We start from the raw sequence: 19,822 nt of genomic DNA, 5'->3' as shown, positions 1-19,822 counted from the left end.
AAATGTGTCAATAAGTGACAAGATTTAACATCAAAATTGTATCATGAAAACTCACAAACTAAATTATATATTGGCTGTTTTACAGAGAGAAGTAACAGAAATGGAACATGAAAATCCTAAGAATCAATGTTTGCAAATTTCGACAAGCTTAGATGTAAACAAAGATGACGAGGGATATATCAAGCCTATGTCGAAAAGAGAATGCTTAGATGACGAAGGATATGTCAAGCCTATGTCGAAAACAGAATGCCTAGATGACGAGGGATATGTCAAGCCTATGTCGAAAACAGAATGCCTAGATGACGAGGGATATGTCAAGCCTATGTCGAAAACGGAATGCCTAGATGACGAGGGATATGTCAAGCCTATGTCGAAAACAGAATGCCTAGATGACGAGGGATATGTCAAGCCTATGTCGAAAACGGAATGCATTGACAAAGTAGAGGTAAAACTATTTAAAATTTACACATTGTGACACCATTTATTGAACCGTCATCCAAGACAAACAGTAATTGATTTTTAATCTAACTTAAATAATCTAAAAATATTCGCTCACACTCAATGAGGTTAATACCGATATTTGTATTGCTCCTTTAGGAAAGAGGAGAAATTAAAATGGAACGCCGAAGTCCCGAGTACGAAGGTCTTATTTCTGCAAGTTATTTGGAAGTTTATGCAGAACCTAATGATGCTGTAATTAGTAGTACGTCACAAAAAGGAAAGGTTGAAGAACCTTATTACTGTAAACAGTTTTATGACTAACAATATTCATGATCACCAAGATTAAAGTAAATTAAGTAGCATGAGTTTTAGAGAATTTAAAAATGAAATACTTTGCCATGGTATTTTTACATTTTAACATGTGCTTGTTACTCAAAGTAAGCGGTGCTGATTGCTCGTTTAAAAAAAACTAATTATTAAACAAAAACCTTTTTAATAGTTTTGCGCTAGAAACAGCCTACTATGTACATTACATATTATATTTCACGGGATGTTAGGGGCAGTTGAAATTGCGCGCCAACTGGAGAGGAAGTTTAGATTAGATCAGCCATAAGCGCCTACATGGTAGTATTAAAGTCAGTAATTTCGATACTGATAGAACTTTATTGTGAACGATAGCACACGATTGTGGTATCATATCAATCAATCAATGCAAAAGTTCACAAAAATATGTACAGTTAATAGATTAAATGGGTGGATTGAGTATTACGACCACCACACATCAGTAAGGACAACTTTACGGTATTTGTAGGTCAACAGCAGTATACTAACCATTTCATTTGGCGATTGTAGTATTTTCAACAACAAAAATTCACCGATAACCACATTCTATAACACTAAATTAACGTTTTAAAAAGGAAAATACTTTATTATTGCAGACGTTTACACCGAAAATGTGTTAAATTTTATCGTACGATACTCTATTGAAAAGATACACAATCATGTAATAATCACGTCGTTGTTCTTGTTATTGTAATATTAAAAACTTAATTATTGAGTATTTACATTATTTTTAGTACTGTATTCACAATTACAAATGCTAGATGATTACAATAATGATAGAAATTAGCTTGAACGTGTTATTAATAAAGTTAAACAGGCCTAATTTAATTTTAATTTTACCGCTGTTGCTGGCATTACCATGCAAATTACATACTATATATTCTGAAATCTAACTATTTAAAAAAATGTCAATCTTTAATACTATTTTAAAGTAGGTAGCAACGTTTGGTTATGCCATTAAGCTAGGTAGAAATACATAAAAGATAATAACGACTTATACTAATAAAACAAATTACCATTTCATACTACAACCTATTATATTGTTATAAAGCATTAATACAGATTTCCTACCTACAAAACAAACAATTATCTGTATAAATAAGACAACATTGTTAAATCTAAAAAAAAGACAATAAATAGTGTAGATGATATTTAATGCATAAAAAATTTTTCTCTTTTTTACATAATTTCTTTGTTAGAATTTAACTGAATTCCAATCTTATAACCCTTTGTTTCTGAACCATAACTGTAAACACACACTATTCCTTTTGCTTCTTCTTTCCCTTCTTTTACACTGTAATAAGCTAGGTCAGATTCTTCTGCATTCGCTGCACCTAGTGTATTAAACTGAGACCAGGTTTTACAACCATCTTCACTTAAGTAAAGTGTAAGATCCTTATCTGTTTCATTTCCATGACTTGCCATTGCTATTTGGTAGAACTCATCTGTCTTGATTGGTAAACGTACAATACCACCCTAGGTAATAATACAATTTATATAACATTTTAATTATATTAATATGAGACAAAGCAGTTTTTTACAGTTACGTAGATCTTTGTCATTTGATTGGACACAACAATTATAAGTTCTCACACCATAGCAACGACAACACTCAGTACCACAATAGATGAGACTAGACAGTTGACAATACATTAGATATACAAGACTTGCATGTAGATTACCTGACATTCTGGATTTGCCTCCAATAATTCATTATCAATTTCAAATGTTTCACATCCATCATTGCTGTATGCAGTCAAACGTTGATTACTGTTCTCCAAAGAACAGCTGATGTAAACTTGGTCATTTGCATATTCAACAACCTAATGAACAAATGAGATATTATGCCAAAATGGCACTTAAAGCAGTAAACTAAAGTTCGTGTTTGACAAAAATAATCCATTCTCAAACTAAACCATAGAGATACTATTAAACTACTAGAGTGTCTCTTAATGAAAAGCTTCTTTAATCTTACTTGTATGTGTTCTCCTAAGGTAGCATCTTGTGGTTTAACAGTATTTAGAAGTTCCCAACTGTTAAGGTTATCAGTACTCCAAAGATTTTCTACACAAACAAAAGATTTGCTGAATTATTTGCAGAATTCATACTTTTCTTACAATTTTCTAAAAATAACATTTGTCAGATAAAATCTGTAAGGTGTTTAGAAAGGAAGAAAAATCAATGTTTCTTTAAATATAGACTTATGAGATGCATACCAGTGTTCTCTTCAGCATATACAATACTCCAAGTGTCACCATCATCAGTACTGGTCATTACAAATAGTTTTCCTGCAAAAACAACACAAACACAATTCTTCAAATTCCACAAAAAAAACAATGTCACTGTTATATTTATTTTTAATGATACACAATACAATTAGTGATGTTATGTTAAATTACAGTATGTTGAACTTACAAAAGATAAATCATTTTTTTATTATTGTTTGAATATTAATATTAAGCACATCCATAATTTTACAAAAGTTTATTAATTGTGTTACTTTTCTTACTCTCGTTATTGTCCAGATTTTCAACTCCTGCAATAACTAATTTCCCTGAATCTAAACATACACCATGACCTAGGCCTGAAAAATAAAAAGTTGTTGGCAAAAGATTTCACATAAAAACCGATAAAAGACACATAAAACCATATATAAAACAAAATAAATCATGGATCCAACCCTGAAAAGTGCATTAATCTCAGCTTTAATATTTGAAAATAACTTACTTAGAATATCGCCTGGAGAGTTTTCTACATTACATGCTTCAATCCAATTCTCTCCATTATCATCAGATTTCAGCCTTATCATCTTCCTCTCTTTTGTGTTGTTATTATCTTTTTTACCACACATTAGAATCACCTTTCCATTATTTGTTACAATTGGTACTAGATTATGATAGCTGTACAGTAAATATTAAACAATGCAGCAGTGCAAAGATAGGTAATGGTCATGGTAATTTTATAATTAATTAGTGCTTTAAAATAATACTGAGATTTGTAATTGTATCCCCTTTTTTTAAGCAGATACATTTCATTAAAGCATTGTACTCAAGAGTTAGAATCAATTTTTAATGTGAATTTTTAAAATAAACTTTAATAATCTTTTTATGCAATACAAAATTAGATTAATATTTTCATTATCTAATACCTAGTATCTTTTTTATGTAAAATAACTCTTGATTCTTCCCATTCAATCAAACTCTTCTTGTTCATCTTTCCTCTTCTAATTATTACATCCGAGTTGTTTTTCACACAAAAGACAAGTAAATTGGAATTCAGAAAGACTACCGCAGGGTGTCTATAAAGTATAAACCAAGAAAAAAAAAAAGATTGAAAATGGGAAATAAAAAAAGTCTTGTAAAGTATAACGAGAAAAAAAACAATTTACAATTATGAATGAATATCAACAAACCAGTCATGCAGTTTTAAATGTTTTGATTTTTAGAACCATGGTGGTAATAGATATTAAGGCAATTACCTGTATGTGTTACCTAGTTCATCAACTCCAGTAAACACATCAACTACAAAAACAAAACATATTAATGTATAGGTGTCACCAAACTTTACTTACTTACTTACTTTAAAATAACAAGTCAAACCATTAAATTTCAAACTGATTTATCCTTTTAATTGGGTATATTTGAAATAAACGTTATTAATAATAATTCAATTATATTACAAAAAGAAGCAACTAAACGTAAATGGAGCAAACATTTTGAAAAATATGTATCCTCTTAATTTTATGTATTGAACTGATTGTATAATATTGTGAATAAATGGCCAAATGGCACAAGAGAAATTTATTATTAACAAGTACTATAAATACATTTAAATCACATGGTTTACATACTATTTGATTGATTATAATAGCCAGTCTATAGGTATAAAATAATACAATCAATACAGTCAACATTAATATCAGTTTTTATGGAAAATTAAATATTTTAAAATCTACTTACATTGTACAGACAAGTTTGCTAATTTGGTCATTGGTGTACAGCGCTCAATCTCAAGTTTACACATGTACTCTCCAGCATCAGTTACCGACACTTGCTCAAACTCTAAGCTTGTTTCATTATCCTTAAAAGTTGCTTTATATCTTTCTGGTACATTTGCTATCTTCTGATTGAATGTATCAGAAGTAAATATCATCTTGTATTCACCAAAAGTCTTCTTATACCAATTGATAGCTTTTACTGGATTCTTAATTTGATACCTGCAAGTTAAAACAGCTTTATCTTCAACTGTCACAAGACAGTCATTTAGTGTCATATCTGAAAGTAGGAATATACAATTATTTTTCACTATTATTGTTAATCTTGTAGAAATCACCACATTTGCCATTTCTAAACATATTACTTCCAAGGTTGTATTAGTAGTGTAGTATTTAATTCCAGCAAAGAAATGTTTTTAGATATATTACCTTGAACTGTTAAAGTTCCAGAACAACTGTATGTTTTCTGTCTTCCTGCAATTTTCACTTCACATATGTACTCTCCTGCATCTTCAAATTCAACATTGCTGATGTTGAGATATACATTGCTCTGACCCACAAATCCCATTTCATAGCGTGATGTTGGCTCAGGTGACTGTGATGATGTTGGATCAGGTGACTGTACGGATGTTGGATCAGGTGACTGTACGGATGTTGGATCAGCTGACTGTACGGATGTTGGATCAGGTGACTGTACGGATGTTGGATCAGGTGACTGTACAGATGTTGGATCAGGTGACTGTATGGATGTTGGATCAGGTGACTGTACGGATGTTGGATTAGGTGACTGCCATGATGTCAGCTCTTTTGCTTCACCTTCAACCTGCTTATACCATGTGATATTAGATATTTCAGCAGACTTATCAAAATATGTAAGTTTCAACAACAACTTATCACATTCCACACCTTTATTGGTTATAACATCAGGAATATCCATTTTTATAGGACCTACAAATACAAATGGTTCAAACAAAATTTAATTAAAAACAAACATTTTTGTCACCATTATACAGTAACTGCAACTTGTAAGAGTTGCTTACTTTTTTTGGGAGTAGGCCCCTAATGTTTCTATATATAAAAAAAGAATCAACTCATGTAATGATACCATAATATGAACACAGTTTCAAAACAGTAGATATTAATGACAGAATGAACCAAATATTGGAATTCAAACAACAAAAAAACTACCTAAGAAATGCTTTTGTTGATGAGTATTGCTATAAGCAAGTGTGTGGGAAAATGTTGTTTACATCTTCAAATTTACAGTATGTTTGATTTGGATTCACAATTAAATTTCAAGAATTTGCAACCTCGGGTATTCCAGGTATTTTAATTTGGCAGCATATACATTACCTTTAACCGTTAGCCTTCCAGAACATCTGTATATTTTCTGTCTTCCTTTAACTTCTACTTCACATATGTACTCTCCTTCATCTTCAGGTTCAACATTGTTGATATTAAAACATACACTGTTCTTTGAATCCAAATATTCACATTCATAGCGTGAATCAGCTGATGTCAGCAACATAATTTCTTCACCTTCAACAAGCTTATACCATGTGATTTTTGATATGTTAGCAGAATCATCAACATATTTTATGTTTAACAACAATGTAGCACTCTTGAAACCCTCATAGATAGTAACATCAGAAATCTCCATTTTGATAACATCTATAAAAGACATTTCCAGGAAAAAATGTTTTTAAACAAAAATATATTCATCAGCTTAATACAAAATTTACATTATACTTTGCTAGTAAATAATAGATTATCAATATGTATATTATTACACAGGATAAACAAACATTCCATGTTATAGGCCTTTTAAAGAAAAAACTTCTGGAAATACTACAGTAGGCAATCTCTTCACTTTATCAGGCATTATAAACATCAACATTTTCTCAACTGTACCATATACTTTACTATCACACACATTTTCTAAACCATACAAAAAAAATAAACAGGTTCTCATTTAATTCTATAAAATTACCTTCCTTCACTGTCAGATGTGTAGTATCTTTCAGTATTTGTTCTCCATCAACTGGCTTCACTTCACATTGATACATCCCAGCATCACCAAGTATAACATTCTTTATCTTCAAAGACAGAATGCTATTTTGGTAACTTGTTACTTCAAATCTAGAATCTTTAGAACAATCCTCAATCTCTGTTGTGCCATCTTCCCTAATCTTCTTCCACTTGTAACCTGTTAATGGCATATCTGCTGGTCCATATCTGCACTTCATTTCAAAATTATTGATACCTTCTTCTGATGAGTACTTGTGATTTTTCCTCTCAATCCCTTCAAAAAATATATAAGCTGATGAAATTTGCTCTTAATTTTTGTCTACACTATCAAACTTTACAAAATAATGTGATGTGCCCATATATGGACATGATGTTATAATTCATTTTACATAGATGAAGGAATGGTGGCCACTACTTATCCACTAGATAGATAAAAATTATGAACTTAACACATGGAACTGATTTAAACAATTATTTAATACATTATTTAATTGTAATCTTATCTGACATGGTGATTAAAAAAATAATAAAATAAATCATTTATAAAACTCACAATAAACAGTTACATTGTTGACACTTTGACCTTGCTGTCTATTGCCCTCTATGTTGCAGTTGTACTCTCCTGAATCAGATATCACAAGATTTGAAACCGTTAGGCTGATTTTTCCTCTTCCATTTGTAAACACTGAAAAGTAAATATATATTAATTGCAGATGATTTACCTTCAAGTTGAAAGTAAGATATTAATTTGATATCCACCATTCAATAATAAAATGGGCTTTTGTGAATTTCCATGGAGTATATAGATCAATGAATAAAATACTGGTATGTTGATATACACGAAAGTTCCTATTCTACTTAAAACAAACTTCATCTTTTTATGAAGGAATCAGCTTTAAATAAATGTAATGTCACTTTGTAAATGTCATATTAAAAGAAAATATCATGGTTGTTACTTACTTGAGTACTTATCAGATCTAAAAAAAAAGAAAGAATGAAGAAAGAATTAGAATTTAAAACAAACAATAACACAAGGTAATTTACTAAACCATTGAATGTAAAATTTAAAGGTTATTGTAAGGGAATTTATTCATCTTATCCCACACAAAGTGGGAGTATAAAATACAGTGGTATAAAAAAAGCAATATACCACGAAAAGTAAGTTCACCAAAGATTTACAAATAAGCGCAGCAAAGATTCCAACAAACACATACAGGTAGTGATATTCACTAAATTAAGCATATTGAAGATCACAAAGTATGCGACGAAGATTGTAACTTTAGAACAGGGAAAAAAAAAGTTAAGAATCCGAATTCAGATCAAAATCAGTTATGTTTATAAACCAAAATACATTGTTGGTGTTTGTAGATGTAGCACACAAAATAGAAGCTTGTGGTTTAAAGGTGCTTGATGTACATAGTGTATTTTATTTAGATTTCAGTTAACAACAAATATTGGCAGATACAGCTGTACTACACAGTAACTAACAAACAGAACAATAAAAGTAGAAAATGATTAGGTAAATAAGATGATAGATAATAATCTGATGTTTTAAATTGTCAACATAAATAATCTAAGCAATTAAAGCAAAAAATTAAATAAGCTTTTATTGCTATAGTACCACAAACCGTTACCTTTCATTTGAGTCTTTTGCTAAAACAACATAAAAACAACAACAATACAACTTAGTCTTAGAAAAATTATAAAGAATCTGTTGAAGGGCAAAAATATTTAAGAAACATGCTTTTTAAAAATAAAATCCAATTGAGTAGTAGCAACAAATACTGTACATAAATAAAATCTTAATATAAATTGCATGTAGATGTCCTCTAGCCTTTTTTTCTTGTGGTTTCAGCTTTAGTCAGGTTCGGTAATCTTTATTTCTACTTTTTCATAAGTAAAGGTTACACAGTAGACAATATTGTAATACAATGGAAATGAGTATCCCCAACTTTTACATGAAAAAGTACAAAGAAACAAAGGAAAAAAATAAGGTAGATCTTAAAAATCAAAGGCAGTGTTAGAGTACTTAATTAATGGTTGCAAATGTTATAGAATGTAAGAGGTAATATATATATATATATAACATACTCCCAGATCGGTAAAATTATTCCATTGACTACCAAAATTTAAGTTTCAATATTAACCACCATTTTAGCTGTTTTTTAGTCTCATTCCAAAATTGTTTATATCTCTACCAAGCTACCTTCTTTGTTTTCTACTCTTATTCAGACTCCACCCTGGCTCCCTTTGTTATATTTCTTTTATTCCTGTCCACCCAGGCAGCACTTGCCAGCTTTATACTATGACCTTATCCAAATTCCTTCACTTGCACTGATGAAGGGCTAGTGTTGCCCGAAAGCTCTGCTAACTTTTCTGGCTGTTTACTTTATCGTTTTGATTTAGCTTTTCGCTTTTTATTTTTGTATCTCCATTGAGATCCAGCCACTGATACCCACAGCATTGTCATTTTTTTCAGTAATTTGCCTTTGGATATGGATATATATCCAAAGGCAAATTATATATATATATATATATATATATATATATATAAACCTAGAAACTAACATTTCATTAAAATATTTAGCCAGAAATAAACTGTATATAACAAAGAACCACTGAATTGGAATACCAGTTTTTAAAAACAAATAACAAACAAAATCTTGTTGAGAGATGCTGCTACATGCATACCCTCTGCTCTATGTTTGTTTGTTTATTCAATTGAGCAAACCTAGAGAATATTCTATTTGCAAAAAGGGTTTGTCTATAAATTAAAAAGAGCCTGTACTTATCTTTCACGTGTTAATTTTTTGATGATTGTTAAAAGCCAATGAATTTAAAAACCCAAGAAACATTATCAAATAATATCCTATGCATCGTTAGGATTTATAGGATTAGAATTGGAAGTAGTGAGAAATGATTTTCAAAATTGAGGCCTCATTCTAAAGCTTTTATGTTAATAAATTCTTACTGTATGATTGTTGCCGAAATGTCATCCTTCTAAACAAAGAACATAACAAATACTTTACTGATCAGTAGTATTGAGTTGGAGATTTATCAAGCAAAACGTAAACAAAATTGATTAATTGATTAATAAAATATAATTACAGATATAGGATTTTGATTTCAGACTTTTAAAAATAGAGCAGAGAGAAAGAATTGAATTTTAATATCAGAAACATTTACCATCCCACATCATGAACTCATATTCAATAAATCTTGCCATCTACAGCTAATTAATCTATTTTGTATTGTCGGTTGAAGGTGGTCAAGTTTGTTAAAATTCTACCCATAATTCAATATACACAATATATAGTGCAAATAGGATTATATATCTTTTGATTTGCTTATGTGTTTAACATTTTAATATGTCATCATGTTTTTATTACATCTGAAAAAGAATTCTAAAGTCAATCTGTTCATATTGACAATAAAAGTATCAGGTAATATCGAATTTACTTTATCAAAATGGAAACCTCAGCTTTGAGAATACATTATAGTAACAACAAATGTGTAACATTTCCCCTACCAAATACTAAAAAAGTATTCTAGAAAATAATAAAAAAGTTTACCTTTCTCTTCAGAAATTTCAGAATTTCCACCAGATGTTGCTTGATGTTGTGCTAAAAGTTCAGTATCTTCATCATCAGGATTTGTCTTTGAAAAAAACAATTATATTTTGTTAAAGCCCCATTCCCTACGTTTTTTAGATCTAATTTAAGATCACAAACTATATTTAATGTAAAAATAATACTATATGGTCCTATTGCGATAACTTTTTTCGTCTTTAAACGGCTAAAAATGTGAAAAATAAGTCGATTCTAATAATTATAGCGGCCCGCTATAAATCCCAAAATGCATTGCGCGCGGATTGATATTTTTGTTTTTCACCTGTAATTCGCCCACTTTTCGATCGATCGAGAGGCCAAAACAAATGGAAGACTCTTAACTTTTCAGCAAAAATACCGGGTTTTCCCCAATTTGTATCAACGGAGTCTGGCAAAATTAGAAAGACAATTAATGCAGCAACTATACAACGTCAGGCTAGGTATATAGCTCGCGTACGATGTTCGTACGTTACCGATGTTTACCAGCTAGGCCTACAAAACTAAGCCTAGCTAGGCTAGGCCTAAGACCGTCCACGAGAGGTCGATCGCCGCGAGCTACTTAGGTAGTGCATTGTTTCTCACTTTTTATCATAATTTACCATAAAACGTACATTTAAGACAAGGAATGACATGGTTTAATGTTTTTAAAGTGATATATATGTATTATTTTCCAAAAAACGTCCAAAATTGCAGGGAAGGGGTCTTTAATATAGTAAAACCCATAAGGGTCACATTTGGCTCACAATAAGGTTGGCCATAGTGCTACAATATAATAAATTGCGTCTCATTCATTTCACAGATAAGTATCCCCTTAATTGGGGTGGCCCTTGAATAGAGGTGTCCCAAAGAATAGGTTTTACTCTAATTAGAAAAAAAGGATAACATTTTATTGTAAAAAACAGAATTTAAGTACCAAAGATGAATCAAATTGTCAATCAAAATTTCCTTTTCGAAACACCACAAAACACACAATACTTTAACAAACATGTCTTTTTTCTTTTTTATTTTTGTATCTTTGTACTTTCAATTCAAGGAATGAAGGATTTAGTATTTTCACAATACCTCTGAATTTTGTTCAGATTCAACAGAGGCTGCTGTTGGTTGTTGTACAGCAGTTTCGTCAATTGTTGTATCCTTGTTAGGTGATTGTATTACAACAGCAGGTACCTCTGCACCATCATTGACCATCATCTGATACTCTTCACCACCTCTATTGCCACTGCTATAAGGAACACAATACAAGATAATAATATTAAACTACAAAGAAGACCTATGCATCACCAGGACATTCTCTTTTATTAACCATAACCTTTCAATAAAATTTGTAATTAGCTAAAATATAATAATCAAAATAAATCCCACCAATGTTAAAAACTCAACTCACCTCCTTCCATGTTTCTTTTTATCTTTATTGTTGTATTTAACTATTAAATAAAAATAAGAAAATATTCATCTAATGTACAGGTATAATGAACAGAAATCGACAGTAAGCCATTAACAATGATATACAAACAATGTATCATTCTCCCAGCAGAATAAAGTAAAAAAGTGCTGTATTTAAAAACTTTTATATATCAATAACAACAACATCATCAGACTCCTAACTTTTAGAACTGTCAGAAATGATGACTTGAGAAACAATGACCTACTAACAAAATTAAAATATGTAACTTACCTTTATTTATGCAGTATTCAATACAAAAAAATCCACAAAAGTAAGCACAGCAATAACAGAGAAACTGACAGACTGTTTTACAACTAGTGAATTGCTGTTGATTTGAACCAAGCACCTTGTGTTCTTTCTTTATTTCAAGTGTCTTGATCCTTGCAATACTTGGACGGTATTTAAAACTCATCATAATTGATTCACCACCTTCTACTGTTACTATATCATTATCTTGATTGCTCCACTCAATGTTCTTGTAAAAAATAAAATCTAAAACAAAATAAATTTTTAAAAATTAAAATAAATTCTATTGGTCTACCAATATACTGTAAAAGCAATCTTTGTATCAATATAATTATGAAATATTATGCAATCTATGTCCATGCAGTATTTATTTCGTTTCATTACTCATTAAACTACAATTAATAATCAAAATCCCAAAAATTAAAAATTCTAAATAAAAACATTCTAATAAATATAGTATATCATTTATAATAATTTGTATAAAATATTAGAAGTACTCAATGTAAATAACCCTAAAATAGTTGAGGGTTTCTAATTTGTGAATACTGTTATTAAAATTCACTGAAATAAAAAGGGCTTATGCCAAAAGAGGCATTAAGTAATACAGTACATGATACTTACAAACAAGAAGAAGAAACCACGCCAACAAACCAAAAATAACCACAATAATCAGAATGATGGCGTATGATGATCCTGAATCTTCTGAAATAACTGTTAACAACAAATTTATTTTCAATCATAAACGATTATCAAAACAAAGTCATTTCAATGGAAATACATCTTATTGTTTATTATTTAAAAACCTCTATCAATGTTTTAATGAATACACATTACAGTTAAATATCCTGCAGCAGCATTTACTGTGATTTTTAAAAATGCAATTAGTGGATTCTTCAACAGACCACAATTTTATAGAAATGTTTTCTATTTCTGGTTAAGAAGAATGGCTGTACCAATTTCCAGTCTTATTGGTGCTCTGTTTTGCGATGTTGTGTTAACTGTAGGAAGGTTGTGCGTTCCATACGAAAGATGGAAATGGCAGAAGCCTGTTGTGATGGACGGTAATTAAAAGTTTTTGTCTGGATGAACGTGAAATAAAGCAATACTTTGAGATGTAAATCATGTTATTAATGTCTGACAGTTGCATTGATTCCAATTGTGTCAACAAAAAAGGAGTGTGTAAAGGGGTCATTCTTCAGTAAGTGTCTAATTTCAGGTTTATAAAAAATCAATTTTAAAATTTGCATTTTTTAAATTTTAAAAGTTTATTCAGATAAATGAACATGTATTACATGGCAAGCGTATGTTTGGCGCAATCTTTATTATATATTTCATGTTTTATTCGTATTTATAAATACATGGTTCTATGTTACTGTCATTTCCGTCACATTTATGGGATATACAAAGATAGAAAAAATAACGGTTCAGGAATTATAAAATTATTTCCATTATTAATTCTTTGATACTATATATTATTTTTGTCTCTATTAATCAAAAAATGATTGTTTTAACATTTATAAGTATGATGTTATACGTTCAAAACCATTTACTATTCCAAAAAATAATAATTTTCAGAAAATAGTATGACTGTCACTGATGTTTTACAAAATTCTGTTGAACTAATATTACTATCCATTGACATAGTAGAAGAATATTGTTTATATTTCAATATATATTGCGTTCATTATTTAAATATTTTAGGATTTAAAAGGATAAAATATCCATGTGACGGAGATGAAACCGTGAAGGATATGACGAACCTAAAAAATCATGTGACGGAGATGACTTTAAGATATGATTTGATTATGTTTATTGACCAGAGTCACATAGATATACAATGTAATAACATAATAAAGATATACAAAACAAAATGTACAACAAAAAAAGGCCCTGGCAATAACAAAAAGTCATATCCGTCACGGGCCGTCATCTCCGTCACAACGAAACATTGGGAAATGTGACGGAGCTGACCGTGACGGAGATGATGTATTTAGCATTGGACAGCCTAGGATCACATCGTAGGCATGTCTGACAGCGGAGACGGATTGCATACTTCTAGATACCGTGAATAACTTGTACTTCCAGTTGAAAAAAACCAGAAATTATAATTATTTAATGAGTTCTATACCGTTCGGATATGACATTCAATAAAGGTACGCAGCTGTAATTTTTCTAAAACCTCGTTTTTTTAGCTTTTTTCCTCTTTTATTGAAAATGATGTGTGGCTAGTTTAATTTCAATATCTTCGTATGTTTACAACGCACAGTCAATTTTTTTCACCGCCGTTCATTAAACTGTAGACGGAAATGACACAAAACTGCGGGACAAGCTTTTTCCAAACAAAAACTTTAAAGTTTGAGATTTAATGTATGTAGAGATGTATTTCGAAGAATATAATCGCATGAAATCATGATTAACTAACTTTTTACAATATTTTCGATAACAAAGGTCCTGTTATCAAATATATACGGCGATCATAAAATTGAAGATGTACGATCGGGACATAGGATTTTAGGGGGTTGCCTGAAACATTTTTATAAAAATTAACAATATCAATGTAATTATCTTTATTTTATGTAATTAATTATATTTACAATAATGTTGATTATGATTTAAGTCAAGAATTTTTATATTTTAATGATGAATTTTCAGTCTCTATCCCACCAAAGTATCGGGACACGATTTTAGACACTTACTGAAGAATGACCCAAAGAGCAATGTATTTTGGTGATACAGTAGGTGATCTACTTGCTAGATTTTTTTGTCTTATGTGGGTTTGTCCCACTTTTTTTTCATGTTCTTTTAAAATATTAAAATACATTGCACGTAAAAAATAAAATCAATAAATATAAATATCTATAAAATATTTTATAGTGCTATACAATAGAACTAACATTATTTTTCAACCCATTTTTTTTTCTTCTACACATTAACATTGTTTTTTTATACTATTTTCTAATTTGTTAACTCATATTGACACATTTTCTTAAAGCCCCCTTCCCTACGTTTTTTAGATCGAATTTAAGATCACAAACTATATTTAATGTAAAAATAATACTATATGGTCTTATTGCGATAACTTTTTTCGTCTTCAAACGGTTAAAAATGTGAAAAATAAGTCGATTCTAATAATTATAGCGGCCCGCTATAAATCCCAAAATGCATTGCGCGCGGATTGATATTTTTGTTTTTCACCTGTAATTCGCCCACTTTTCGATCGATCGTGAGGCCAAAACAAATGGAAGACTCCTAACTTTTCAGTGAAAATACCGGGTTTTCCCCAATTTTGTATCAACGGAGTCTGGCAAAAATAGAAAGACAATTAATGCAGCAACTATACAACGTCAGGCTAGGTATATAGCTAGTGTACGATGTTCGTACGTTACCGATGTTTACCAGCTAGGCCTACAAAATAAAGCCTAGCTAGGCTAGGCCTAAGACCATCCACGAGAGGTCGATCGCCGCGAGCTACTTAGGTAGTGCATTGTTTCTCACTTTTTATCATAATTTACCATAAAACGTACATTTAAGACAAGGAATGACATGTTTTTAAAGTGATATATATGTATTATTTTCCAAAAAACGTCCAAAATTGCAGGGAAGGGGTCTTTAATCATTTTGTTTTTTTCTCTTAACTTTCTTTCTCTTTTGAGACATCACCACGATTATAAATCATCTTTTAACAATGGTTGGTTGCATTTTACATTAAACTAAATCCCACCAACATGTATCACTCAGTCACTAACCTAACTTGGTAAATACAGTATGGTGACATACCTTTCAAATTGCCTGTAGGCCCATCTGTAGGTCTACCTGCTTTGGGCCTACAGTTCTCTAGTGCGGCTGTGTCATTAAGGTTTCCATTCTCTGCATAACATGTAAGACTTGATTGACATATCTCGTCATCTATTTTTATAGTTGCTGTATTTTCTCCTTTCTCAACCACTTCTTCATCTATTAATATCAATACAGATGATGGTTTGGGATGGCCCTCTGCTGTACATGTCGCTAAACCATCTTCAGATGTAAACTTAACCGTGATATCTGAAAAGGGGTACAAGATCAGCTCAGATGTCAATGTAAATTAATTTTATCTGTAGGTCTAACATTCAAGCAATGTATTATTCTTTCTGGTGAATGGTATATTTATAAACCTGGAAGATTATTTTTCTAACAAAATTTTTTTAAATAAGTTGTATTGTTTTTAAACTTGTTGTAATAATTGTATTTACTGAATACTGTATGATTACCTGAACTACAGTTCTCTAATGCTGCTGTTTTATTAAGCTTTCCATTCTCTGCATAACATGTAAGATTTAATTGACATATCTCATCATCTTCTATTTCTATACTTGATGTATTTTCTCCTTTCTTAACCTCTTCTCCATCTTGTAATATCAATACTGATGATGGCTTGGGATGGCCCTCTGCTGTACATGTTGCTAAACCAGCTTCAGGTTTAAAAGTAACAGCAATATCTAAAAAGACAAATTTAGCTCATGTTAATGCTGTCTATAGATCTGAACTAAATCACATAAATCGTACTTTTACCAAGACAATTATTATTAGTAATGTTAAAAGTAATGTGTACATACAATATCCAATTACAGTCAACTGTTTTCCTTCACTTGTTTTAGCATCATCTCCTTTAAACTGATCACTTTCTGCTTTACATGTATATCCCCCACCATCTTCTTCAGTAGCTGATTTAATCTTAAGAACTGACTCTGTACTGCTATTTGCAATCTCATATCTAGAAGGGTTGTCGGTGTTGACTGTCTGTCCATCTCTATACCAAATAATGTCAGGAATAGGATCACCATCAGGTTTACTACAGGTAAAGGTCAATGATTGACCTTCGTAGACAGTACTTGCTGAGGCATCAAGAAGTGGTTGATTTAAGTCTGATTATCAATAGAAAGAAAATATAAATTGTATTTTAAGAATACATTTAAAGATTAAAGATCATCAGTGTTGTTAAATAATTTTGTTTATATATTTGTTCGTTATGCAGATAAGATATTACGCTTCTCTACATTCTGCTATATAAAAAAGCATGTTGTTTTGTAGACTAGCACTCTTCCAATCGAAACCATGCATTTTTGTTAGAATAATTAATTATTTAATAGAATTTTTCATTTCACGCTCGTTGAGTTTGTGCACTCTTTGTGTTCATAATCATTGTACCATGTCCAACATAACTAGCTTAAGCTATATAATAATTGTGAAACCTGAGCTGCACTGACAAGATCTAAGATCGAAATACTACTGTCTGCAGATTGGATATTTTTATTCTTTATACTTTTAGCACTTTCATTATTAGTGTACTATATTTTTCAGATAAAAAATTGATAGAACAGAAAAATAATAATAAATAAAGTCAGTAAATTCCAAGTTTAAATGAAATTTCTAGGTGCAGCTAAAGGTCCATTGTCTAAAATGTGTTCACCTCAGTCTCTCACACCCCTACTACCAAATTGATGCCCCAGGACTCTATCTAGTAAAAGGTTAACTTCTACTGAGGTGCAATATTGTATTACATCAGCAATAGTGGTATTATAACAGAATATTAAATCTACTTTACTCACAATATACAGTTTACAATAGATGGATTTGATAACTGAATATCTCCACTTAGTGTTTTTATCTGACATTGAAATGGTCTTTGAGAATCGTTTCTCAGCGGTTGTGACATCACCAGACTAGCTTTACCAGCAGCAGTGTCTAACCTGAAACGTCCATTTTGTACCCTATTAGTATTTACAATTCCTGGGTTAATATTTACGTCACCAGCATTTAGTTCATCCCATTGTATTGCATAAGGTGTAGTTGAAGTAAATTGTGAATAATCACAAGTTATCAATACTTTAGCATTGCCTTCATTTGCTTCCTGGTCAGATGATGTCACCAACTGGCAATTGGCCTCTAGAAATGAAAGAATATATTAGGTCTAAAGTTAAAAAAAATATTTTTATGCTTTTTTATTTGTCTTTTTATGTGGCTTACTTATTTTCATCCTTCATGTTAGTGATGATTTTGAATATTTCTTAGATACACCAGGGAGATGTAAAATAAATCTCCCTGGATACACCAACTATCACAGAAAATGATACTTTCAATCACATAATAAGCATGAAGTATAAAACTGTATTGACATGAAATACAAAGTACTTACCATTAGTAAAAACCAGGAATATGACTACACCTACTAGTAAATGCATAAGATATATAATTTGTTTATAACTTTTATTTATTCGTTAGGGTTCACAGTATGTTTCTGCTGGCAAGAAAAACTGATCTTAAAAATATATTTTGTCTTTGAGATTAGAAATGGCATTTACTGACAAAAACGGTTTTCCGATTGACAAACAAAGCTTTACAGTAATTGTATCCCATTCCATTTTCCCAATTTTGCTCTGTATTGTTCTATTCTTTGGAATGAAAATGTCAATGAAAAGCGAAACTAAATTCCACAATAGTAAACACACTACTGTAGTACTACAGGCCAATTTACACAGACGAGCGGTAACGGTAATACAAATATAGAATCTATGTTATTCCTTATGACAATTTACATACAACACAGAGCAGACAGGCGGTTTTCAGGATAGATGCAAGATTCTATGTGAGACAACCTACATGGTTTTCGACTTACTGTTACCCCATGTCTGTGTAAATTGACTATAAAGCTTCCATTACAGTACCTACGATTGTTGTTTGAACAGTTAGTTAGGCCTACTGGTGTTCAGTCATGTGAAAATGCAATGAAATTTGATTTACATTTCAAAAGCAATCAGTGGTTGCTAGTTGTTTTTCATTTTACAGTATATAATTGTAGCATATTTTTTACCAAAAAAAAAAACAATGTGTACATTGCACATGAGTGTTTTGTACTATGAAACATTCTTAATTACTACAGAAATTAAAGATATACGGAAATATAAATATATATTCGGTATCAATCATATAAAAATATACATAAATATATACAGTACTAGCATGACCTGTCAACTTTCCCAATAGGGATGATGGGAGTCTCACGATACTTCAAGTCTCCTGCTAAAATGCAATTTCTAGTCTTTCTCAAATTTTGGATAAACCAAAAAATTCTCCTGATATGTATGTAGCAATGATTTATATTACTTTAGATATTGATAAGAGAATATAAAAGATACTAATCACTATCACGCGATATAAGATATATAGCCTAATCCATTCATGAGTTTATATATATGATTCTGAATTGAAATAATGAGCTGGCACCCTATTTTCCGCCTTCTGGACGCCTGAAATACACACATTAACAATTGTCGTATTCGATCGGGAACTTTCGTTGTAACGTAAAGATTCGTTGAGTACTTTTAGTATTCGAATTGTAAATTTGTGCTCAACAGAAAGTCATTCGAATAGAAAACGTTGACAACGAAAGCTTTTTCGTTAAGAACAATCTCAACGCTCAAAATACTCCGTTAAATAAGTACTCAAAGGAAAAACTACTGAACGGTCCACTTGAATACGACAAATATTTTTAGGTTGTGCATATAGCACCCTCTATGGTTTGATATATTATTTTAGCGCCCTCTATAGTTTTTTAAACCTCCCGATATTTCATTTTTTCAAGTTGAGAATAAAATTATGGGAAATCCCTGTCTGGCTAAACACAATTTGCAAAACAAAATAATTTTGGACAAATCAATAATAAACCCCACACAAATGAAA

The 19,822-nt window shown here is 30.7% G+C and overlaps 1 protein-coding gene across 1 annotated transcript; it reads right to left on the bottom strand.

Moving 5' to 3' along the window:
* Nucleotides 1-556: 556 nt before the first annotated feature.
* Nucleotides 557-18,119, bottom strand: LOC140057196 (uncharacterized). The gene is made up of 25 exons (XM_072102751.1): nucleotides 18,110-18,119; nucleotides 17,699-18,028; nucleotides 16,699-17,007; nucleotides 16,354-16,581; nucleotides 15,881-16,147; nucleotides 12,725-12,814; nucleotides 12,158-12,349; nucleotides 11,798-11,819; nucleotides 11,476-11,635; nucleotides 10,378-10,462; nucleotides 8,440-8,458; nucleotides 7,766-7,782; nucleotides 7,359-7,490; nucleotides 6,768-7,079; nucleotides 6,131-6,448; nucleotides 5,207-5,725; nucleotides 4,743-5,057; nucleotides 4,262-4,304; nucleotides 3,932-4,081; nucleotides 3,511-3,683; nucleotides 3,293-3,367; nucleotides 3,000-3,071; nucleotides 2,759-2,847; nucleotides 2,466-2,606; nucleotides 557-2,259 (listed from the first exon to the last, which is right to left on the bottom strand). Exons 1-25 carry the CDS (start codon nucleotides 18,117-18,119, stop codon nucleotides 1,963-1,965), a joined length of 4,365 nt encoding a protein of 1,454 aa, XP_071958852.1. The 3' UTR covers nucleotides 557-1,962.
* Between the last annotated feature and the right edge of the window lie 1,703 nt (nucleotides 18,120-19,822).

This window comes from Antedon mediterranea, chromosome 8, assembly GCF_964355755.1.
Source record: "Antedon mediterranea chromosome 8, ecAntMedi1.1, whole genome shotgun sequence".
NCBI classification, from domain to species: Eukaryota; Metazoa; Echinodermata; class Crinoidea; order Comatulida; family Antedonidae; genus Antedon; species Antedon mediterranea.
The sequence above is the reverse complement of the archived record's forward strand: the minus strand, read 5'-3'. Positions and strand labels throughout refer to the sequence as shown.

Excerpts from the sequence above, each read along its gene's own strand:
- LOC140057196 (XM_072102751.1), bottom strand. Across the intron at positions 6,449-6,767 it reads ACATCTGACAGTGAAGGAAG|ATGTTATCAAAATGGAGATT; the intron begins GTAATTTTATAG and ends TGTCTTTTATAG. Across the intron at positions 4,305-4,742 it reads AGCAAACTTGTCTGTACAAT|TTGATGTGTTTACTGGAGTT; the intron begins GTAAGTAGATTT and ends TTGTTTTTGTAG.